We start from the raw sequence: 18,265 nt of genomic DNA, 5'->3' as shown, positions 1-18,265 counted from the left end.
GGGCTCGCTGTGCCGTCTGGCACAATATATGTTCTCCTCAACGCTGTGTCGTGGGCCACCCGCAAATGCGGCGCCCGCCGAGTGACGCGAGCAAGATACCCATGGGGCCATCGTCGCCATAGCCACAACACCCGGATCCTGCACGCAATCGCGCACCAGTTGGAGAGTTCAACATCAGTGGTGCGACAGGGGTGGATGGCGCCTCCCCCTCTCCCGCACCGCCTCCGACGCGGCCAGCGCGCCGCAGCAAATTTGACATTCCCCTTGCCCACTATCCGATGAGGCGATGCAGCACAGTTCTCAGTGGCGCGGTGTCCCTCCCCCTTGCTGAATGACGGGCCCGCCGGTCGGGCCAGGAGGCATCGCTGGGTATCCGCAAGGGCTCGTTGGGTATCCGCACGGGTTCGTCGGGCTGGGTGCCTCCATACAAACGGCGAGTCGGGGGCCATAAAAGCAGGAGCTGCCCACCAAATCCAGTCCAATCCAACAAATCCGCCCTCAGCCGATAGTCTTCCTGCAATCGAGCACTCGCCCAACATGACTCCTTCCAGCGCAAGCCCTGTCCCCGACTCCTCGACCCAAGCCGCCGAGCCTACCGTGCCGTCGTCCAAGACTGACCTCCTCGCTCCGTCGGACGAGCACGAGAGCTCTGAGCCCCCCATTGAGAACGAGCCCGAGGGCCAGACCGTCCCGAACACCGATACTTTGGATCTCCAAGAGCCCGCCTCTGAGGACACCCAGTCCCTCGTTCCCTCCGCCCCCACAGCATCTCAGGAGCCCGATGCCGTATCTGACGTCCCCGACGTCCCCGACGTCCCTGATGTGCCCGCCGTGCCCGACGAAAGCTCGCCTGATTCGGCCACCCAGAGCGACCAAGTCCCGACCTCTGTTCCCCAAGATGACGCCGATGTTCCCGTGCTCACCAACCGCTCCTCTTCCCAGCCCACTTTGCTCTCGGCGAGCTCTGTCGATGAAATCATCGATAAGCTTAATGCTATAGGTCTTGCCTCTCCGCGCGCCGGCACCAGCACCAGCACCAGCACCATCACCATCACCATCACCCACAGCGCTCCCACCAGCCCCGGTCCCGGTCCCGGTCCCGGTGCCAGCACCCTCGTTCCGAGCCAGAGCCAGAGCCAGAGCCAGAGCCAGAGCCAGAGCCAGAGCCGCACTCCCAATTCAAAGGCGTCTCCCTCGACACCTCCTCGGCGCTCCTATGGCGCTGCCACCACGCCTTACAGCCCTTCCTCGCCCTCCAGTCGTCACTCCCACTCGAACTCGGAGTCGATTTCAGACTCTGGTTCGGACTCGGACGACAGTCTTGCTGCCTCTCCTAGCCTCCTGAGAATGGCCATTGTGTCAGCCCCATCGACTCCGACAAGCCAAATCGCCCGCCGCAACCAGTGGACTATGGCCCAGCAGTCCCCTCAGTCCCCACGATCGCCGAGTAAGTGTTCGATCGACTCACCCGGCTTTGATCAGCCGTGCATCCGCCGTTGCTGTCGTTAGTGGTCGAACATCGTTCCGAAGCGCCCCATACTAACTGTATACGATCGTCTCCCTGACTGATCCGTATAATCATCGATAGCCACCACGTCTCCACGATCATCATGCCGCTCCTTGACCGTGAACGGACGTCCCTGTCTCTCGCTCGTGACGAGCCGCGATGGAGCCTACTGCCGAGCCCATGATCCAGAGTTCCCCCGATGCGTCGCACGGACTCTCGAGGGCAGTCCATGCCGAGGCCCGAGACAGTCGCACACCCCTTACTGCACTGTCCACGACCCCAACCGTCCTTTTTGCTCGCACTGGATTGCCTACAAGAACCGAGGATGCCTCAAAAAGATCTATAGAGAGGACAGCCCCTATTGCGAGCATCACGATCCCAGTTTCCCCAAGTGCCGCATGTGCCGCTTGGCCGTCGACTATCCTTACAGCGATACATACTGCAACCAGCACTCGTACATGCAGTACAGATAGATCTGAGGGAGTCGTACTGGCCCAAGCACTGGGGAATTTCGGTCTCTGAACTTTGATATCCAGATCGATCGCGCACAGAGCCCTGCTACTGATACCACACCAGATTGGGCTGCCGCACCCATCTTCCTCATGAACATGCATGGGTCGGGGGTGAACTAAATTGAAAGTATGCCAATACACTCTCCATTGTGAGTCTCTCAAACCTACTTCGTCCGATGTGTGGTGAGAATCAGCAATACCTCCCTATGACCATGCGTCCATCCAAGGGAGGAAGGCAGCCCGCCTGGCTTTATTCGTTCTCAACATCGCTCCAGGCATCGACACTGGGTGTCAGCCAGTGCCCAACCCAAGGCTTTTCATCAACCCAGTCCCGCGCAATGCGGTCCAGGAATTGCTCGCCGATCTGCGAGCCATCCGGGCCAGTAACGTTGTCGGCCTGGTCTTCGATGCTCGGATCCAGTTCCGGGTATTGGCTTCCGACGGCGAGTGACACTTGAGCCGTGGTGTAGGGCATGGGCCGCTTGATGTCGATGCCGCACTGTCCTCGATCGTGCCATATCTGCTCACGGGCAAGATCGACAAGCGACGGGGCGGGCATGCCGATGAAGGGGTAGACCTGGACCCGTTGGGCAGTGGCTGGCGAGTAGTGGCATCGAGATCCATCATAAGTACCGCGGCTGAAACACAATATACACAAGTCGAGCGAGTCCGTCTTGAGTCATCGGGCCACCGCCACAGCAGAGGCATTGTTCAAGGACAGCGGAACTGACCCAAACAGCTCACAATCAAACGCCTACCGATATAGAGCCAGCGACCATCGGGGCTCCAGATGATACCGTTGATTTTGGCCAGGACCTCAATGTCCTTTTCGGTGTTTCGGTCGCCGCCTTCGGTTTCATCTTCACTTATATCTTCCCAAGCCTGGCTGTCCTCGGAGTCGCCTCCATCATCGGGTTCTACCTGATCCGCCATTGCTTCTTGGTCGCCGCTCAAGCCGGCTACAGGGGCCAGGGCTGGCCTTCCGACTTGGGGCGAGCCTGCATTTTCACCGGTGACTCCGCCTTCACCTTCGCCATCATCGTGGCCGTGGTCACCGCCGTGATGCTCGTCATGTTCATCTTCACCGTCCTCGTCGTCGTCTTCTTCTTCATCGTCGAAGCTGTCTTGATCCGTATCATACGGGTCGGTGCTGTCCCCACCCCAACCCGAGTGTCGAGAGCCCTGCACGACTTGGAACGAGGCCACCAGGATCTGACGACGGATGTCTTGCTTCAGCTGCTCTCTAGGCGGGGCTGGATACGCCGGATTGCTTTGCGCCAGCTCCCACGCCGACACATATGACGATAGGTCGACAATATGGGTGTATCCCCAGCGGTTCGGGAAGGCCAGGATACGAGGCAGGATGGGATGGAAGGCAACAGTGACGGAGGGCGCTGGTCCACAACAGTGGCAACAAAGGCACCAAAAGTTCAGCACAGGATATGCTGTCCGAGAGCAATGTGCGACAGCGGCATCATTGCAGCAGCAAGCGGCACCACCTCCCCCCCTCCACGGATGGCTGTTGACAGGCAGCGAGGCAGCGCTCTTTGTTTGCAGCAAGCATTCAACGATGCCTGCAAGGGGTGCAGAATTCCCACCTCCAGCCAGGATCTTGAGCATCACGGACTTGGTCGCAGGCTCGGCAACAAGAACGATCCAATGAGAATCGGACGAGAGTGCAAAATACTTGGAGTCGCTGCTCCAACTAACATACTGAGTGGAGATGTGGCTGCGAGACGGCTCGCCATCAGATTCGGAGGGGCCGACTCTTCGGCCGGTGATCTCTTCCTGCAGGATATCATCTGAATGGCGAAACAGGAAGAGGAAAGAAGAGAGGCGCGTCAGGACCACTGACTCGTGTTGCTGTTTCCCTGCTGTCCCTGCTGTCCCTGCTGTCCCTGCTGTCCCTGCTGTCCCTGCTGTCCCTGCTGTCCCTGCTGTCCCTGCTGTCCCTGCTGTCCCTGCTGTCCCTGCTGTCCCTGCTGTCCCTGCTGTGGTTTGCCTTGGTCCACATCAAATACCTATGGGAATCTGCTCGGGCCGGGAGACGTAAATATACCGGCCGTAGTTTGGCTCGTCGTTATCGGGTTGATCCACGAACGGCTGGTCGGCTGAATCATCGATGAAGACGCTGCCGACTTTCTTGCTCTTGATTGCCTTGTCGCTATAGTGCACGCGACAGACCCAGATGTATCCACTGTCGCCTGCACAGGCCAGCCACTTGCCATCGGGGGACATCTTGGCGTCGTTAACACATGCATCTGGGAACATAATCCGCTGAATCAGCCGGGGTGCCGGCAGATTGTCTTGATCAGCCTCGGTGGATCCCTGGCTGTCAGTTTCATGGCTGTGTTCTCCGATCTCGTAGACTGAGGCGTGTCGCAAGGGGTAAAAGGTGGACGAGTCAGCAGCTGTTGATACCACCGTTCTGACCACCGCCATCAACGCTGCTGCTGTTGCGAGGATAGCTGTGCGTGATGGCAAGGTCTGAGGGCGTCCCGCAGCCGGGTACATACTGTGGACCGATCCAGAGTTCAGCGCAGCCACAATAAGGAACTGGTAGCGATAATTGTCGTCGTCTTCGACTTGTATGTCATCCGATGCTGTCCTTTCAGGCGCCTCGGTTTCTGAAGATACATGAATCTTGCGCCGGATGATTTCGATGGAGTTCAGGAGGTTGTGATCGCGACTAAGTCGCATAATCAGCCTCGGACTGTCGAGGGCCGCAGTGATCGAAAGCAGCGGATGTAGTATGGTGTCAAGGGTCAGTATCTGTACAAGTCATTGCCAAGAGGCGGGGGCGGAGAAGGCTGGTGGAAGCACGGGCTATCCCGCGGCTGGCTGGGTTTGCAGACACAGAAACATGGCAAATGCAGGCTATGCGGACTCCCCAGCATAATCGAGACGGCGGAGGTTTTGTGGTTACCTTGAGCCCATCATGCAGTACACAATAAGCTCGCCGTTCGTGGTCCCGAAGGCCATGTATCCGTATTTGTATGTGCAGCACAGGGGACGGTCGAGCTGGAGTATCGGAATCGACGTTGTTGACTGCTTGCACTAGATACCGACGGGATTAGTCAAAGGAGCGGCTTGCAGCAAGGCCATAGGAACAAACGACGCTCGCGTCGATGGAGGCGACTCGATTGGCGACATGCGACAGCGGCTATAAGGGCCACAAGGGAAAGCGATATATCAAATGCTTGCGCCATATCCAAAGCAGGATGTCCCATACCGTCGCAAAGAACCGTGTGTGGCCAAAGAGGTTTGGGAACATGTCGTCGATTGCTGCTTCGTTAGGCACTTGTTCATCCGAGAACCCTGATTCGTGAATGCCAACTTTATCCGGTCGCTCGGGATGGAGACCGCCCCGGTAGACGTATCGTCCATAGAAGGTGAAGGGCCGCTGGATCGACACGATGCGTCGGCTGCCAGCTTGCACCAAGACAGAGTCTTCCAGAGGGCCCAGGCAGATGGCGGCGGCGCACTGGGGATGGTTGCTTTTAGACGGCGAGTTGAGGAACTGCAGCGGATAGCCAGGGGCGATCAGAGCGGGCCGGTATGAGGAGTCATGGACTTCATGCACGAACGTATATACGGTGGCGATCGGGAACTCGTTTGGGGAGGCCTCCCACAGATTGTTGCGATCTTGGGTCAGGTCGAAATGAACCAGACGGCAGGGTTCCGGGCATGCCATATATGCGTCTTCATCGATGACCGTTGGGGAGTCCCATTTACTGAACCGCTCGGCGGAGCTGATGCGATGGAGATGGACCGGGCTCCATCCCGACCAGAGGGCAAAGAGTCGATGCTGACTCTCTCGACAAGCGGGGTCAGACTTGTAATCGCGATAGTGACTCTCGACGGCCAAGAGATATTTCGGGTGACCCTGGCTTGAAGCGGTCAGGAGCGAGTTGCCGGCATATTCAAGCTCGCTGCCGAAATCGTCAGAGTCATCCATATCGTCCGTATCGTCCATATCATCCACATCATTCATATCGTCCATATCATTCATATCGTCCATATCGTCCATATCAAAACCGTCCATGGAGTCTTCAAAGTCATCGAATTCGCTGTCATCGGTGTCGCCGAACATCATATGGTCTACTCCGGTGCGGATGCGGATGTGGTTTGGGCGCAAGGTCAGGGGCCGAGCAAAGTCGGATATCCGAGTGATATTCCTCAGCCGCGGACTGTTCTCCGCGGCTGAAAACAAGGCGGGGATACTGTGCGCCGGTCCAGTGGGCTCAGAAGGCCCAGATTCGCTGTCGTACTCATCGTCGTTGTTGGCTGGTGGTCGGTGTCGGGATGTGTGGAGAGACGAGAAGAGTAAGAAACGAGCCGGCCTTTCGTACGGGTAAGCGGGGCCGCTGGCACAGTGGAAGGGCGAGGCCGCAAGCACAGCGCTACGCAAGAGTAGGGAACAGAGATGCTGAAGATACAACGCCTCGTTTGTTGGTGCGGGAGGATCGGCGGTATCTCCCGGCTGGCGAACGAAGGCTGGGACTGCAACGCCGACATGCGCGGAGAGTGCAGGACACCAAGCGCATGACATACTTGACTGGGTCTCCCAGCCACTTTCTTCTTCTCGATCGGACGCCATGGTCCAAGGGATGGCGACGATGCGAGAGGCAATGCTGGAATACGGGTGTGGTCGCCGCGCTGGTGCTGGCAGATCAGCGAGTTCGTTGGAGAGTGGGGTGGCGGAGGAGCGCACGGAACAACAAGCGGACCAAGACCCGCTGCGCACGAGACGAGACCGAGATCGAGATCGAGACCGAGACCGAGACCGAGACCGAGAATACGAACATTGGCAACTTTCATTCATTCGCCCATTCGCTCATTCATTCATTCACTCATTCGGGTGGGGTGGCATCGAGCAAAGTGTTGTTCGATTGCGGCTGCCGTATGGGAGGAGAGGCGACAGCATCATGCTCTTCAAGCGTCCGTTGGTGGCGTCGCTGCTCTGCGCATGCTGTTCTGCCATGTCGACAGGGCCGAGCATCAATCGCCTCGTCCGCATTAATCGAAGGCGAGTGGCAGATCGCTGATATGGCCTTGGCCACATCGTTTATCTCTCGACATCGCTCGGCATCGCTCGGCATTCCCTGGCATCGCATTGTATCGCATTGTATCGCATCGCATCGCATCGCATCGCATGGCCAGCCCGCGGCTGCCCCGGTCGCCCCCCGGCATGTGCCCGCTGCCTCGATGCGGCAACCAGGGTCGCACAGCCTGCCAAATGCACCCACCGCCCCGAATATAAAGAATGGCGCAAGACCCACCGCCTTTGGCCTCCGTCTTCGTCTTCGTCTCGATCTGCCCCAGCCCGCCTCTCCTGCGCTTTTCTGCTCCCCCATCAGCCACCATGGAACACGATCGTGTCGAAACCCAGCTCATCGCTGCCTTTGCCCGCGATATCATCTCGACCAACATCCCCAACCAGCAGGAGAGCATCGACCTGCTTTACGACGACAACTGCAAGCTGCAGAACCCCTACCTGGTAGGCACCGGACCTGTCGGGACCCTGTCCCGCCTGGGTCTGTCCTCTCCTTCTCTCTTTGGTCATCTTCTCTATTGCCCCGTCCATCTCTCGCTCTCCAGGGCTGCACTGCCTCTATCTCTGGCTGCAGATGCGCTGGATTCCAATCGGCTCTGACCCAGCGCCTCCATCCTGTTGACACCCCCTGCTCCTGCGATTCCAGAAACTCGCCAACAAGGCCGAGATCATGAAGAGCTACGAGCAGCTCGCCCTGAGCTGCACCGAGCTCACCGCCCAGGTCAATAGCGTCAGTACGTATCTCCTGGCCTCATCCCTGTGCCCAGAATGTATCCTGCGGTTGTGCGATCCGACTGGGTTTCCTCCACCGTCGCTGTCTGTTGTCGCTGTCTGTTGTCGCTGTCTGTTGTCGCTGTCTGTTGTTGCTGCCTGCCGGATCCTGCCTGCAGACTCCAAGTTCGGAAGGGAGCAGCTCGGGCGGTTGCGCAGATCGAGGACCTAGCCCTGTCATGTTGCGCCGTCCCCATTGCTAACGCTGTCCTGTCCTCGGCCCGCCAGCCTACGAGGAGGGCGACAGCACCGCCGTCATCGATCTCGACCAGGTTCTGGTCCCCAAGGCCCTCGGCGGTCTGGTGCCCATCAAGATCCACCAGATCATCAAGCTCCAGCTCAAGCCCGATGAGACCGGCCTGATCCGCATCACTGACCACTCCGAGCTCCACGTTGCCCAGGACTACATGTCTAACGTCCCTGTTGTCGGCAAGTGGTACAACGAGGGCTCCCTGCGATCGACCGTCGGCCAGCTGTCCCTTACCGGCAATGCCCTGATCAACGCCTCGGGCCTGCTCAACTACGTCCCCGGCGCCGTCCAGACCGCCGTCAACACCACTTCGGCGGCCCGCCAGAAGGCCGGTGAGATTGTGGGCCAGGCCCGCGAGCTCGGTGGCTCCGTCGCCTCCTCCCTTGGCGCCACCTCGATCCTCAACCAGGCCATCACCTCGGCCCGCAGCGCCCTTGGCTCCGTCTCGGAAACCTCTGTCCAGGAGACCGTTGCATCCATCTACTCGGGTGTCCAGCAGAAGGGCCTTACGTTCTTCTACGCCACCGCCCCGGCCCCCGAGGGCGTCGAGGTTCCCGAGGTCCCCATCGAGAAGGTCCAGGTCGAGACTGCTGCTGCCCTCGAAAAGTAACTGTATTTCAACCGAATATCTCATGCCAAGGCCCCATACGCTTAGTCCAACCGAAGAGCCGAGTGTCCCTTCTTCTCCCAGCCCACCCTCCCCGCGCAACCCTTTGCATTGTAACTGTTGTACACTTGTCTGCGTCTACCCTCGGCTGCGTCCATCCCGTCCGACCTGCATACTCCGTGGATGACATCCAAAAAAAAAGGCCCAGTTTTGTCCGGAAGCCGCCTGCCTGTTGATTGCCTGGGCTCGCTTCTTGCTTCGTTTCTTTCTCTTCTCACTTCTTGTTGCGTCAGAGCCCCATCGCTGTGTTTCACGTAGAGTTCACTAAAGATTCCCCTGTCCTGGATTCGGCACCAGTCGGATGGCTCGATCGTGGTGGTGGGCAGTGAGTGGGCAATGGGCAATAGTTGTTGACCGATCCAAGTCGGCGGGCCTGGCTTTGGCCTTGATTTTTCAACCGCGAGTCGGGGCGGCCTGGTCTCTCCCCTCTTGCCTGTCGCCATCGTCGCTGCACATCCGTGCCGACCCCACACAGGTAAGCCATCGCCCACACCCTAGATCCTGCCCGGATCGCCCGACCTGGCGGATGCCAGCGTATCCATCCGCCCGTCCATCTGTCGACGGCAGTTGCCACAGCCCCACGATGGCACTTTCGTCAGTAGCCCTTGCCATGGACTTTGCCTCATGTTCGCATCCACCCCGCCTTGCTTGTCTCCAATGGCGGTGCCAGTGCGATGCATCCATCCTCGGCCGCAATCTCCATCGATCGTGATGCTCCATCCGGCACGATCTCATGCCGCTCTGTGCGGCGATCGGTCGACAGGCTTTGTCGCGCACTGCTGACGATGCTGCGATTGTTACGGGTCTCTGGTTGCCATTTGTGCAGTGCATCGGCTCCAGACAAACCCAACGGGACCGCCATTCGCTCTCCATCCATCCATCCGGGCTGCCATACCTCTCGCCCCAAATACTCCTCAGCGATATCCACCCGACACAGGGTGTCTCTTGTCTCCTGGGATACTGGACTTGTCTGACACGCTGGATTCCTACTCGTCTGGTCTACTAGCACGACCCATCGAACTGGGCCGACTCGAGCCGATCCCAAGAACAAGAGAGTCCATCTGACTCGAGCTCACCAAAGTCCGTCTCGATACCAGTATCGAATACGATCGATTTTGCATATTGAAACCATAGTCCTGATCCGGGCCGAACGCTGCAGAGAACAATGACTTTTGCAACCGACCGCCGTGATACCATCGCCATCAAGATCGAGCTCGCCAACCTCCTGGGCGAGAGTGGACCGCAGTACTGGGCAGCGTTCAAAGAATTCCTCGGCGGCAAGATCAAGCGAGAAAAGTTTGATGCCCAAGTCTCAGGGATCCTCAAAGGGAAAGCTGGTGCGTCTCGTTCCTGGTCCGCTTCCTTCCCTTCCCGCTGCCTTCCCAGGATCGAGCGCTCTACTTGGATAGGACTTGCATTGCTTCGGCGGCAGCCACAGTGCGCTCGGCCCTGGTCCACTCGCTGCAGAGCTGGGTTGCGCAAGTGGAGTAGGAGACTGCAGACCAGTGCTATCGATCGGAACAGCGCTCATCTGAATACTTGCCTCGTCCCATCCCGCAGCGACGCTCCACAACAACCTGATCATCGGACTCATCCACAATGCCCAGAAGGGCGTGCTCCCTCCCGCGGGACCCAAGTCTGTCGAATTTGCCCCTGTGCAAAAGTCCAATGCCGCATCGAGTCAGGAGACGACCCTGAAGCGACGGCAGACGACCGGAGATCTGGTCCCCGCTGAAGCACGCAAGAAAATGCGGATCGAGCAGATCATGTCGTTATCCCAGAGCGATCGGCTCCGGTTGATGCAGCTCAAGGTAGCACTTTCCGCCCTCGCCCCTGCGTGCTTGTCGGCGCTCGATGCTGACTGTTCATGCGCTAACAGTGTCGACAATCTCTGCTCTCGCGACATACTCCCCCCGGCTTCTGGCCCTCCTGTCATGCTCCTGTCGTCCTCGATCTGTCTGCTTCTGCAACGCACAGGTGGCTCCACGATTAACAGTCCCGAAGCCTGTCAAGCCATCCTTTGAGGGTCTCTCCTTTCCACGTACGTCGTCGGGCGACACTCCGGTCTGTCGATGGGTTGGCATGCGGTAGCGTCCCATATCTCATCCTGTGTTCGCGGACCTGATCTCATCGGTCGTTGCATAGATGCGTCGTATTACTGCTGCGAGGACGAAGGCGACATTCCGTCAAAGGAAGACTTGCGCGAACGGATGCGCTTGATCGGGCACTTCAACCAAATCGCCAACATCAGCGACGAGTCTGTTGAGATTCTCTATAGAGCACTGAGCGTGAGTATCTGTGTAGGACACACAGCCCCTCGACAGGCCGGGTAGATGCAAATCATCTCCTGAACTCTACTTTGGCGAGCCATGGAACGCGACTGTGATTGATGATCCAAGTGGTGCAGTGCAGTGCTGATGCAGTGCGATGTGGTGTGGTGTGGTGTGGTGCTGATGCAAAGGCTCTAATCATCGACCATGCGCCATCAGGACCTCATGAAGGACACCATGAGCCTACTGATGCAGAAGCTCACAACCTCCGAGGACGCAGCAGCGAATCGCGAGGGCACGGCCGCCTCCAAGCCTGCTGCGGTCGATGTAAAGATTGCCGAACCAAAGGCGGATGCCAAGCCGGGGGAAGCAGAGAACGGAGCCAACTCGATAGAGCTCGTGGAGAACACCGCAAGCCTCGCAGCGGCAACCGTGACCGAAGGTGAGAGCAGCTTGGACAAGGGCGGCTCAGTCTTTGCCGAGTCGACCCCTGACTGACCCAGCGGGCCCTTGGCTGTTGACAGATGCCATCACAGAGAGCACGAACCCAAGGCGTTCGCCGCAGCTGGCGAATGGGACAGCTGCGAGTCCAAAGCCCAAGTCGGGGTCTCCCGACTCCAGCCGGAGAGGCCGGTCCGAGTTTGGTGGATTGCGACCCCCCGACCGATCGGCAAGCGAGCGGGAGGCCCTCTATGGGCCGAGCTCACTGCACGACATCAGATCGTCCGATGCCGGATTTGCCCTGGAGATGGTTCCGCATCTACTGACTCGATCAGCGAGCGGATACACTCTCCAAGAGAAACTTGGTTGCGGCTGGGACTTGCTCGAGGACGAGAATAGTCTGCCGCACTCGCAAGCTGTCCCAGAGCAGCGAGAGCTCCGATAGGGCCAGTGGAGACGGCACAAGACATGACCCTGCGCCCATCATATACGGACTGCTGCCCCAAAGCCCGAATACCAGTCTCGGTGGACAACACGAGATACAGCTGCGAGCATACATCCGATGTGCGATAGGTGCGGGTGTATCGAGAGGCGGCGAGTGATTCCGCTGTTATCACAGGTTCGCTCGGTCCTTGGCTCTTGCTTGCTGCCCGGCTTCCCGCCATGATCCTGGCGCTTCTTTCCCACTCCGGCCAGACACATTCGGCGGCATGAACATGCGCAAAACTCTGCGCGACTGGGTGTGCATTCACGCCTCGTATCGCCCGCAGCAACGCATCGCCAAACACCTGTTGCCTCGACTAGATGCCTCCGAGCAGTCGCTCTGAGCAAAGCTGGTCGCCGTGGGCGTCGCACTCTCCTGCTCATGGCGGCCACCCAGTCACATCCTTGCTGCCGCCCGTCATGGAAGTGCTCAATCCAAGATCGCGTCCATCGCCGCAGCGGAAAGCCACGGCTCGATCGGCATCATCACAGCCGACGGCCATTCCCCGGACAAGCCCGGCTCCTCCCATTTCACGTCCTCCGTCACCGACCTCGTCTCTGCCTCCGTCTGTTTCCGACCGCACTCATTCGCCAGCACGCACTAGCATATCCCCGGCTGTGCTCACGCCGATTCCGCCCCAGCGACTCCCCAGCGACACCATCGGAATCAAGCTCATCCTCGCAGCAAGCGTGGTCTGCAGCTGCCTCTTTGTTGGACTGGTTGTTGGGCTGAGTTTACTGCTGGCACGGCGCCGGAGTCGACAGCGGCTGCAGATGGTACTCCAACGCAAGCGACGAGACGCTATCGAGGCTTACCGCGCCAGGGTCCGCCAAGACATGCCCTGTCTTCGCTCAAATGGCTCTTCCCAAGACGACAGCTCGGGTTCGACTGAGCCTGATCCTGGACCCGTTCAGGATCCACCATCATTCGGCCGACTTCAAGAGTCGAGACACATTTCCTGGCAATGCGACCAAATAGCCCCAGCTTCGCCCACACCCACCAATCCACCAAGTTGCAGCTCCAGACAGATCATGCAGCCAGCACAACCGCGGAGTATACTGCTTCCGCTGTGGGGCCGCAGTCGCCGTACGGCTGCAACGAAAACGATATTTGTTCGTTCAAATCACGGGATAGATTGAGCAGCGATATCGATCCAATACCTTCCGCGAACCTGAGCCGGTTACCCTACTACCTTGCTCTCGTCCTTCGAGCTTATCACCATGACCGAACCGGACAGCTATCGCACGGACAGCTGCCTTGTGATCGCTTGGTCCGTCCGTATTGACCCACCAGGACTCTGTCTGATCTGGGGCGTATATACCTTCTTTGCATTTTACTCACTCATGAAAGTCTGCATCGGGCGGGCCATGGGGGAATACACCTTGCACTCAAGAGAAAACGGGCCAAGAATCGAAGAATTCGGACCACACCCGCGAGATGTCTCTGATGAGGGCTGCCCCGTTGTGTTTCAACTGAAATTGATCTCTTGGAGAGCCATTCGGCCGTGAATGTGGATTCACGACTGTTGCCGGCTGCAGTGGGATGATGGCGGCAATTGCCGACTTGCCATCTTGGAGGCCGCTGTTCCGCTTCCACTTTGCCCATCACCTAGCACAATGGACTACCGCTGACCTCCAACCACCATTCGGTCGCTCGGGGGAAGGTTTGATGGTGATTGCTGTGATTTTAAATCGGCAGTTTTATTGAAGTCGGCCGGCCTCTCGATATCGGGGGAGGACGTAAAGGCAATGAGGTCGATCCATCAGTGTTGGAGCAACCAAATTATGAACAATAACAGTAACTAACTGCATAGGGGTTGTGGAGGCGAGACGTGAGTTCCGGTGCACACTGTGTCCGAAATCTGTCAGGGTTTGCCTGATATACCCAGCAGTGACGAGTACGAAGAAGAAGGTATGTACAGAGTAGTGAAGGCACTGGAAGCACAAGCTGAGCCTGCAGATGCGCAAGCAGACAAGAAGCGAAAGTATGGATATATGTGTGAGGAGCGAACGAAGATGTGGGGGGGGGGAGTTGAAGGAGCCAAGAAACGTCCACTAACGGACAAACGAAGAATGCGGTTGAGATGGAGCGGTACTTGAAAGCGACTGAATCAAAAACTGATTGTCGAGGATGCAGAAATGCGGTGAGAGTGAGGCGGCCGGGTTGTCGGTCGTTGGATGGGGAGGTACGATCGATTACACCTTGGTATGAAGCAGAGTGTTGAGCGTGTTTTCGAGGATATGGGCCGTCAGTCCCCGGATGACCTTGTCGTCCTTCTCCCAGACGGTGCCGTTCATGCGAACGCCGAGACAGTGGCATTTGAAGTTTTTGCATTTATGCTTGGATTTGTCCGTTAGCTCGTCCAAGGTCATCAAGAACACCTCTGAGACTTCCGACGGATTGTAGCAGAGCGCTTTGGGATCGTCGATCTCGCCGATAAAGCCAACCGTCGGAGTGATCTCGATCACAGACTCTCGGTCAGGCACGGGCGGAAAGTCGCCGAGGATCTTGACTTGCGACGGGGGGATGCCGACCTCCTCGAAGGTCTCGCGCAGAGCGGTTTCGTTGAGACAGGAGTCGGTCTCGTCTTGGACGCCGCCAGGGAAGCTGCACGGAGTGGCAAATGAGTGTGGGTGAGCATCAACGAATCGCGAGGCTTTACTCTCGAACCAATACGAGGACCAATATGAGGACCAAATGGCGAGGGCGAGGGTGTGAAAGTGGGGAGGTGGGCAGAAGGAAAGGAAGTGAGGAGGAAAGGAAGTGAGGGTGAGATGTGCCGCCGTGGGAGCCAGTTTGTACAGTCGGTAGATCGAGTAGATCCCGAATGCTGGAGGGCCATTCCGATCTCGAGTGGACTGGGACGACACCCGAGGACCCCTATTCAGCCGAGCCTTGATCAAGGGCCCGCTGGCTGGCTCTCACTGCATGATTCATTCTGGAAGGGGGCTGTGGGGACACGGGCAGCTGGGCAGACGAGATATTCGAGCAACTGGGCAGACGAGATACTCAAGCAGCTGGCAAAGAGCAACAACACACCTCACTTCGCCTCGGTGCTTCCTGAGCTCTTGACTTCGGACCGTAAAGAGGACGGCCGGATTGCCGCGGTGGGTACAGAGCGGAATCAGTACAGAGGCCTTCCGAAGCGGGACCTTCTGGGTGTCATACTTGTACTTGAGCTTGGGAGCATGCATCGAGTGGCGTGCGATGCGCTGCTCAAATGTGGCCATGGTCGGGGCATCAAATGCCACGGACGGGTGGCACTGGAACGGCCCAGAGGTGGAAGCCAGCGATCTGGCGGCCATGAGCGAATAGGCTCTGGGCACCAGCCGGGTCGCTGTCGCTGCAAGTGCCAGCGACGACGCTCGGAGCAGGGTCTGGCTCACTGCGGGATGTGCGGCAATGTGAAGTCCACACTGCTGCCCCGCTTGGCTCACAATCGAGCTTACGGTGTTGAGAAGCATGATGGAAGGGGGTGGCTATGGTGTTGGTAGGATGTTGGGAGTTGGGCAGATGTGGCGAGGGGGAGTAGAAGAGGCTCGACAACGAGCAATGAGATCGGTGAGATGGCGTGGGAACAGTCAAATGTGCCGATAGATCTGGCAAGGAGGTTCTGGAGGATACTGTGTTGGCCTGCAACAGCGATTGGCGGGAGTGGAAGCGATCGAGTGCAGTCCAGGGGCAAGTAAAAAGAGCTATATTTGTTGCTGCGGGCTGGTTGGGGATGGGATATAGTCGACGGAGAGGAGGTGGGCCACCTATTTATCTTGCCAAGCAGCGACCAAGCAGCAACCGCGCAGCGACCGAGCAGCAGCCAGACGATGGCGGAGGGCGGCATGCGATGGCCGTGGGAAAGCGGACTGGTGCCGCCGGCAGAACCTATCCCGAGCGCAGGAGGTCGGGTGCTCACAGCAGCCGACGGTGCCGCATGGCCAGCGACAGGTGAGCCTGAGCCGCGGTGACTCTTGGGGCATCACCACCACTGCGGGGAGCAGACGGCCCGCGGCCAGTTCGCCAATCCGCCCTCTGATCGGCGCCACACAGCCGGTCATGCAGCTGGTCACATTGCCCCAATAATTGTGGCGGAGACAGCGCTGATGAGCAGCGCCGATGCAGGATGCCTCATCGTTGCATCTGGGAGGCGCATGTCCGCGGCTCGCAGGACCGGTTCCGCCGGCCCGTCTGGCCGTCCCACGATACTGCATCTGCACTCGACCCTGGCATATCCGGGGGTGGATGTGCTGCCTGGATCCGATCATGCCCCTCCTGGGCCGGATGACGTTGCCCGCTGGCCCGCCAGCCCCGGCCCGTCGGCCGGCATCGACCGGCAACATGCGTGTTGCCGGTTCCGGAGAAGCATGCAAATGCTGTATTGCACGGGCTGTATGTTGGGGACAAGTTTTGGCCTCTGCCGTCGGGTCATTCCAGTAACTCCAGGGATCGTCCTGGAATGGCGTCGAGCCGCATACGTGCGGCAGCGACGGCGCTGTGCTCGTGGCTGAAGTGTTTGGCGGCAAGCAAGCCGGTGCTAACGAGAATAGAAAGGCGGGAAGCAGCAGCCGAGTGCATGACCACACAACAGGCAGTGATTGAGTGCGTGACCGCAGCCGGTGACCTGCAATGCCCACGATTGCAGAGCGCAAGTGCCTCGAAAAGACCCAGAAGCTTCTCGATGGATCGCCCGAATCCGCTACAATCGCAGTCGGGGCCGAGGCAGAAGCAGCAGCACGACCGCTCGCGCTGCTCGAATCAGGCCAGCTATAGCTTCGTGTCGAGCAGGACGTTCAGGGTTTGATGCAGGATGTATGCCGACAGCCCCCAAATGCGCTTGTCGTCTTTGATCCACTCGATCCCGCGGATGCCAGGCGAGCCCCGGAACTCAACGACCTTGCGCCGCCTTGCGTCGAGAACTTCCTCCATGCCCATCGTGAAGACTTCCGAGACTTCGTCGTGGTTGTAGTCGAGTTCCCGCGGATCAATCTCGCCCAGAAAGCCGACGTACGGCGTCACCTCGATTGTGGTTGTGCGGTCAGGAAGCGGTGTCAATCGTCCTAAAATCGAGATGCTTGATGGCTGGATCCCGACCTCCTCAAACGTCTCTCGCAGCACAGTCGACTCCAGCGACGGGTCTGTTTCGTCCTGGATGCCTCCAGGGAAGCTGTCGCAGACCAGAGAGCAGAGAAGACCAGAGCAAAGCAGGCGGGCATCAGCGTTATGATCAACGATCAGCCGCTCCCGGAGCTCGGAGCAACGCCGGCTCCTGGGCTGACTGCCGACAGCATCCCCGGGAACGCACTCAGGCGCATAGGATCAGCAGCAGGAGCACGACTTGGATGGCGGGCTTGCAGACGATGCGGGATCGCATAGCCCGGATCTCACCTGACTTCGCCTCGGTGTTTCTTGAGATTCTTGCTCCGGACAGTGAACAGGACGGATGGCTCTCCGCTGCGGGTGCAGAACGGCACCAGCACGGAGGCCTTCCGGAGCGGGCCTCTAGACTCGTCATACTTCCACCGGACCTTGGGCGCCTGCCTCAGGCTCAGCGACAGGCGCTCCCGAAACAGACCGAGAGTTGCATCGTTGAATTCGGGGAAGGCAAGGGCGCCGCCTTGGGTGGTCGAGTGCAGACGAGCAGGAGAGAGCGAGACATGGCCGCCATTTGCACGATGCAGCGGACCGGCACGCAGGAGCTTGGACTGGGCCGACCTCCAATTCATGGCGGACCACTGGGGGGGGGATGCAAGCAAGCAGAGCAGTGGAGGGAGTGGGCTGGGGCTGGGACTGGGTGCTGCTGGGCCCAGGCCGATGATGATGGCGGTGATGTGCGGGTTGATGAGATGGCGGGCGAGCGAACGAGCAGACCAGAACAGCGGGACCAGCGACGCCGTCACCGCATCTGACCGCGGAGCTGCGGGCATGTGAACTGGGCGGCGGGCATGCAGGCATGCGGGCAGATGGAGCCGCCGAGCCGCAGGTGCAATCGCAGGTGCAACTGCATATCTGCAGGCAGGCATGCGGACAGGGGTCCCGAGGCGAGATTTGCATCGGCGCAGCGGGGACATGGGTTTCCAGTCGGTCCAGAGAGAAACAGGACAGCTCCTTCCTGGCTTCAGATGTCTGAACCCCGCTGACTGACTGTAGGCCCAGTGAGCAAGCCGTGCGATTCGAGATCATGTTCCTTGAGGCATTGATGTCTCGATCCCACAGCGTATGGCAGCTTGCACAGCTCCGGACAAAGTGTGGTTTCTCGATATCAAGATACTCAGCCTTCTCGAGTCGCTTGGCTTCCCGACAATGTGAGCACACC

The 18,265-nt window shown here is 58.9% G+C and overlaps 7 protein-coding genes across 7 annotated transcripts; 3 read left to right on the top strand and 4 right to left on the bottom strand.

Annotated features, from left to right (window-relative positions):
• Positions 1-537: 537 nt before the first annotated feature.
• On the top strand, positions 538-1,980 carry BJ171DRAFT_596856 (uncharacterized protein; the record flags this gene model as incomplete). Its single annotated transcript, XM_053114712.1, has 2 exons — positions 538-1,447; positions 1,589-1,980. 2 exons carry the CDS (start codon positions 538-540, stop codon positions 1,978-1,980), a joined length of 1,302 nt encoding a protein of 433 aa, XP_052969374.1.
• A 192-nt stretch (positions 1,981-2,172) lies between these two features.
• BJ171DRAFT_494180 (uncharacterized protein) lies at positions 2,173-6,698 on the bottom strand. The gene is made up of 8 exons (XM_053109994.1): positions 6,574-6,698; positions 5,252-6,306; positions 4,946-5,076; positions 4,536-4,732; positions 4,041-4,388; positions 3,618-3,821; positions 2,778-3,413; positions 2,173-2,616 (listed from the first exon to the last, which is right to left on the bottom strand). The coding sequence occupies exons 1-8, from the start codon at positions 6,617-6,619 to the stop codon at positions 2,270-2,272; spliced, it is 2,964 nt and encodes a 987-aa protein (XP_052969373.1). The 5' UTR covers positions 6,620-6,698; the 3' UTR covers positions 2,173-2,269.
• A 608-nt stretch (positions 6,699-7,306) lies between these two features.
• BJ171DRAFT_494179 (uncharacterized protein) lies at positions 7,307-9,049 on the bottom strand. Its single transcript, XM_053109993.1, has 3 exons — positions 8,075-9,049; positions 7,722-7,809; positions 7,307-7,519 (listed from the first exon to the last, which is right to left on the bottom strand). The coding sequence occupies exons 1-3, from the start codon at positions 8,728-8,730 to the stop codon at positions 7,376-7,378; spliced, it is 888 nt and encodes a 295-aa protein (XP_052969372.1). The 5' UTR covers positions 8,731-9,049; the 3' UTR covers positions 7,307-7,375.
• A 733-nt stretch (positions 9,050-9,782) lies between these two features.
• On the top strand, positions 9,783-12,032 carry BJ171DRAFT_294731 (transcriptional regulator of RNA polII, SAGA, subunit-domain-containing protein). Its single transcript, XM_053106972.1, has 6 exons — positions 9,783-10,100; positions 10,324-10,574; positions 10,741-10,804; positions 10,909-11,051; positions 11,253-11,475; positions 11,558-12,032. The coding sequence occupies exons 1-6, from the start codon at positions 9,929-9,931 to the stop codon at positions 11,917-11,919; spliced, it is 1,215 nt and encodes a 404-aa protein (XP_052969371.1). The 5' UTR covers positions 9,783-9,928; the 3' UTR covers positions 11,920-12,032.
• Positions 12,033-12,253: 221 nt separating this feature from the next.
• On the top strand, positions 12,254-13,385 carry BJ171DRAFT_494172 (uncharacterized protein; the record flags this gene model as incomplete). The annotated part of the gene is made up of 1 exon (XM_053109992.1): positions 12,254-13,385. A coding segment is annotated over exon 1 (814 nt), but the record flags the coding sequence as incomplete, so codon positions are not given.
• Positions 13,386-14,153: 768 nt separating this feature from the next.
• BJ171DRAFT_472696 (NUDIX hydrolase domain-like protein) lies at positions 14,154-15,422 on the bottom strand (the record flags this gene model as incomplete). Its single annotated transcript, XM_053108671.1, has 2 exons — positions 14,154-14,565; positions 14,998-15,422. 2 exons carry the CDS (start codon positions 15,420-15,422, stop codon positions 14,154-14,156), a joined length of 837 nt encoding a protein of 278 aa, XP_052969369.1.
• An 883-nt stretch (positions 15,423-16,305) lies between these two features.
• BJ171DRAFT_494168 (NUDIX hydrolase domain-like protein) lies at positions 16,306-17,916 on the bottom strand. The gene is made up of 2 exons (XM_053109991.1): positions 17,338-17,916; positions 16,306-17,116 (listed from the first exon to the last, which is right to left on the bottom strand). Exons 1-2 carry the CDS (start codon positions 17,874-17,876, stop codon positions 16,717-16,719), a joined length of 939 nt encoding a protein of 312 aa, XP_052969368.1. The 5' UTR covers positions 17,877-17,916; the 3' UTR covers positions 16,306-16,716.
• Between the last annotated feature and the right edge of the window lie 349 nt (positions 17,917-18,265).

This window comes from Polychytrium aggregatum (assembly GCF_025602895.1).
Source record: "Polychytrium aggregatum strain JEL109 chromosome Unknown BJ171scaffold_8, whole genome shotgun sequence".
Taxonomy (NCBI): domain Eukaryota; kingdom Fungi; phylum Chytridiomycota; class Chytridiomycetes; order Polychytriales; genus Polychytrium; species Polychytrium aggregatum.
Note: the sequence above shows the minus strand (reverse complement) of the source record. Positions and strands in the feature narration are given on the sequence as shown.

Coding starts and splice junctions, on each gene's coding strand:
- BJ171DRAFT_494179 (XM_053109993.1), bottom strand. CDS start 8,730: ATGAGATATTCGGTTGAAATACAGTTACTTTTCGAGGGCAGCAGCAGT. Junction 7,810..8,074: donor GCTGTCGCCCTCCTCGTAGG/CTGGCGGGCCGA, acceptor GGAGATACGTAC/TGACGCTATTGACCTGGGCG. Junction 7,520..7,721: donor TCGGCCTTGTTGGCGAGTTT/CTGGAATCGCAG, acceptor TCCGGTGCCTAC/CAGGTAGGGGTTCTGCAGCT.
- BJ171DRAFT_494168 (XM_053109991.1), bottom strand. CDS start 17,876: ATGCCCGCAGCTCCGCGGTCAGATGCGGTGACGGCGTCGCTGGTCCCG. Junction 17,117..17,337: donor AAACACCGAGGCGAAGTCAG/GTGAGATCCGGG, acceptor GGTCTGCGACAG/CTTCCCTGGAGGCATCCAGG.
- BJ171DRAFT_294731 (XM_053106972.1), top strand. CDS start 9,929: ATGACTTTTGCAACCGACCGCCGTGATACCATCGCCATCAAGATCGAG. Junction 10,805..10,908: donor TGAGGGTCTCTCCTTTCCAC/GTACGTCGTCGG, acceptor GTCGTTGCATAG/ATGCGTCGTATTACTGCTGC. Junction 11,476..11,557: donor AGCGGCAACCGTGACCGAAG/GTGAGAGCAGCT, acceptor GGCTGTTGACAG/ATGCCATCACAGAGAGCACG.
- BJ171DRAFT_494180 (XM_053109994.1), bottom strand. CDS start 6,619: ATGGCGTCCGATCGAGAAGAAGAAAGTGGCTGGGAGACCCAGTCAA. Junction 5,077..5,251: donor ACACACGGTTCTTTGCGACG/GTATGGGACATC, acceptor GTCGGTATCTAG/TGCAAGCAGTCAACAACGTC. Junction 4,733..4,945: donor TACTGCATGATGGGCTCAAG/GTAACCACAAAA, acceptor GGCCCTCGACAG/TCCGAGGCTGATTATGCGAC.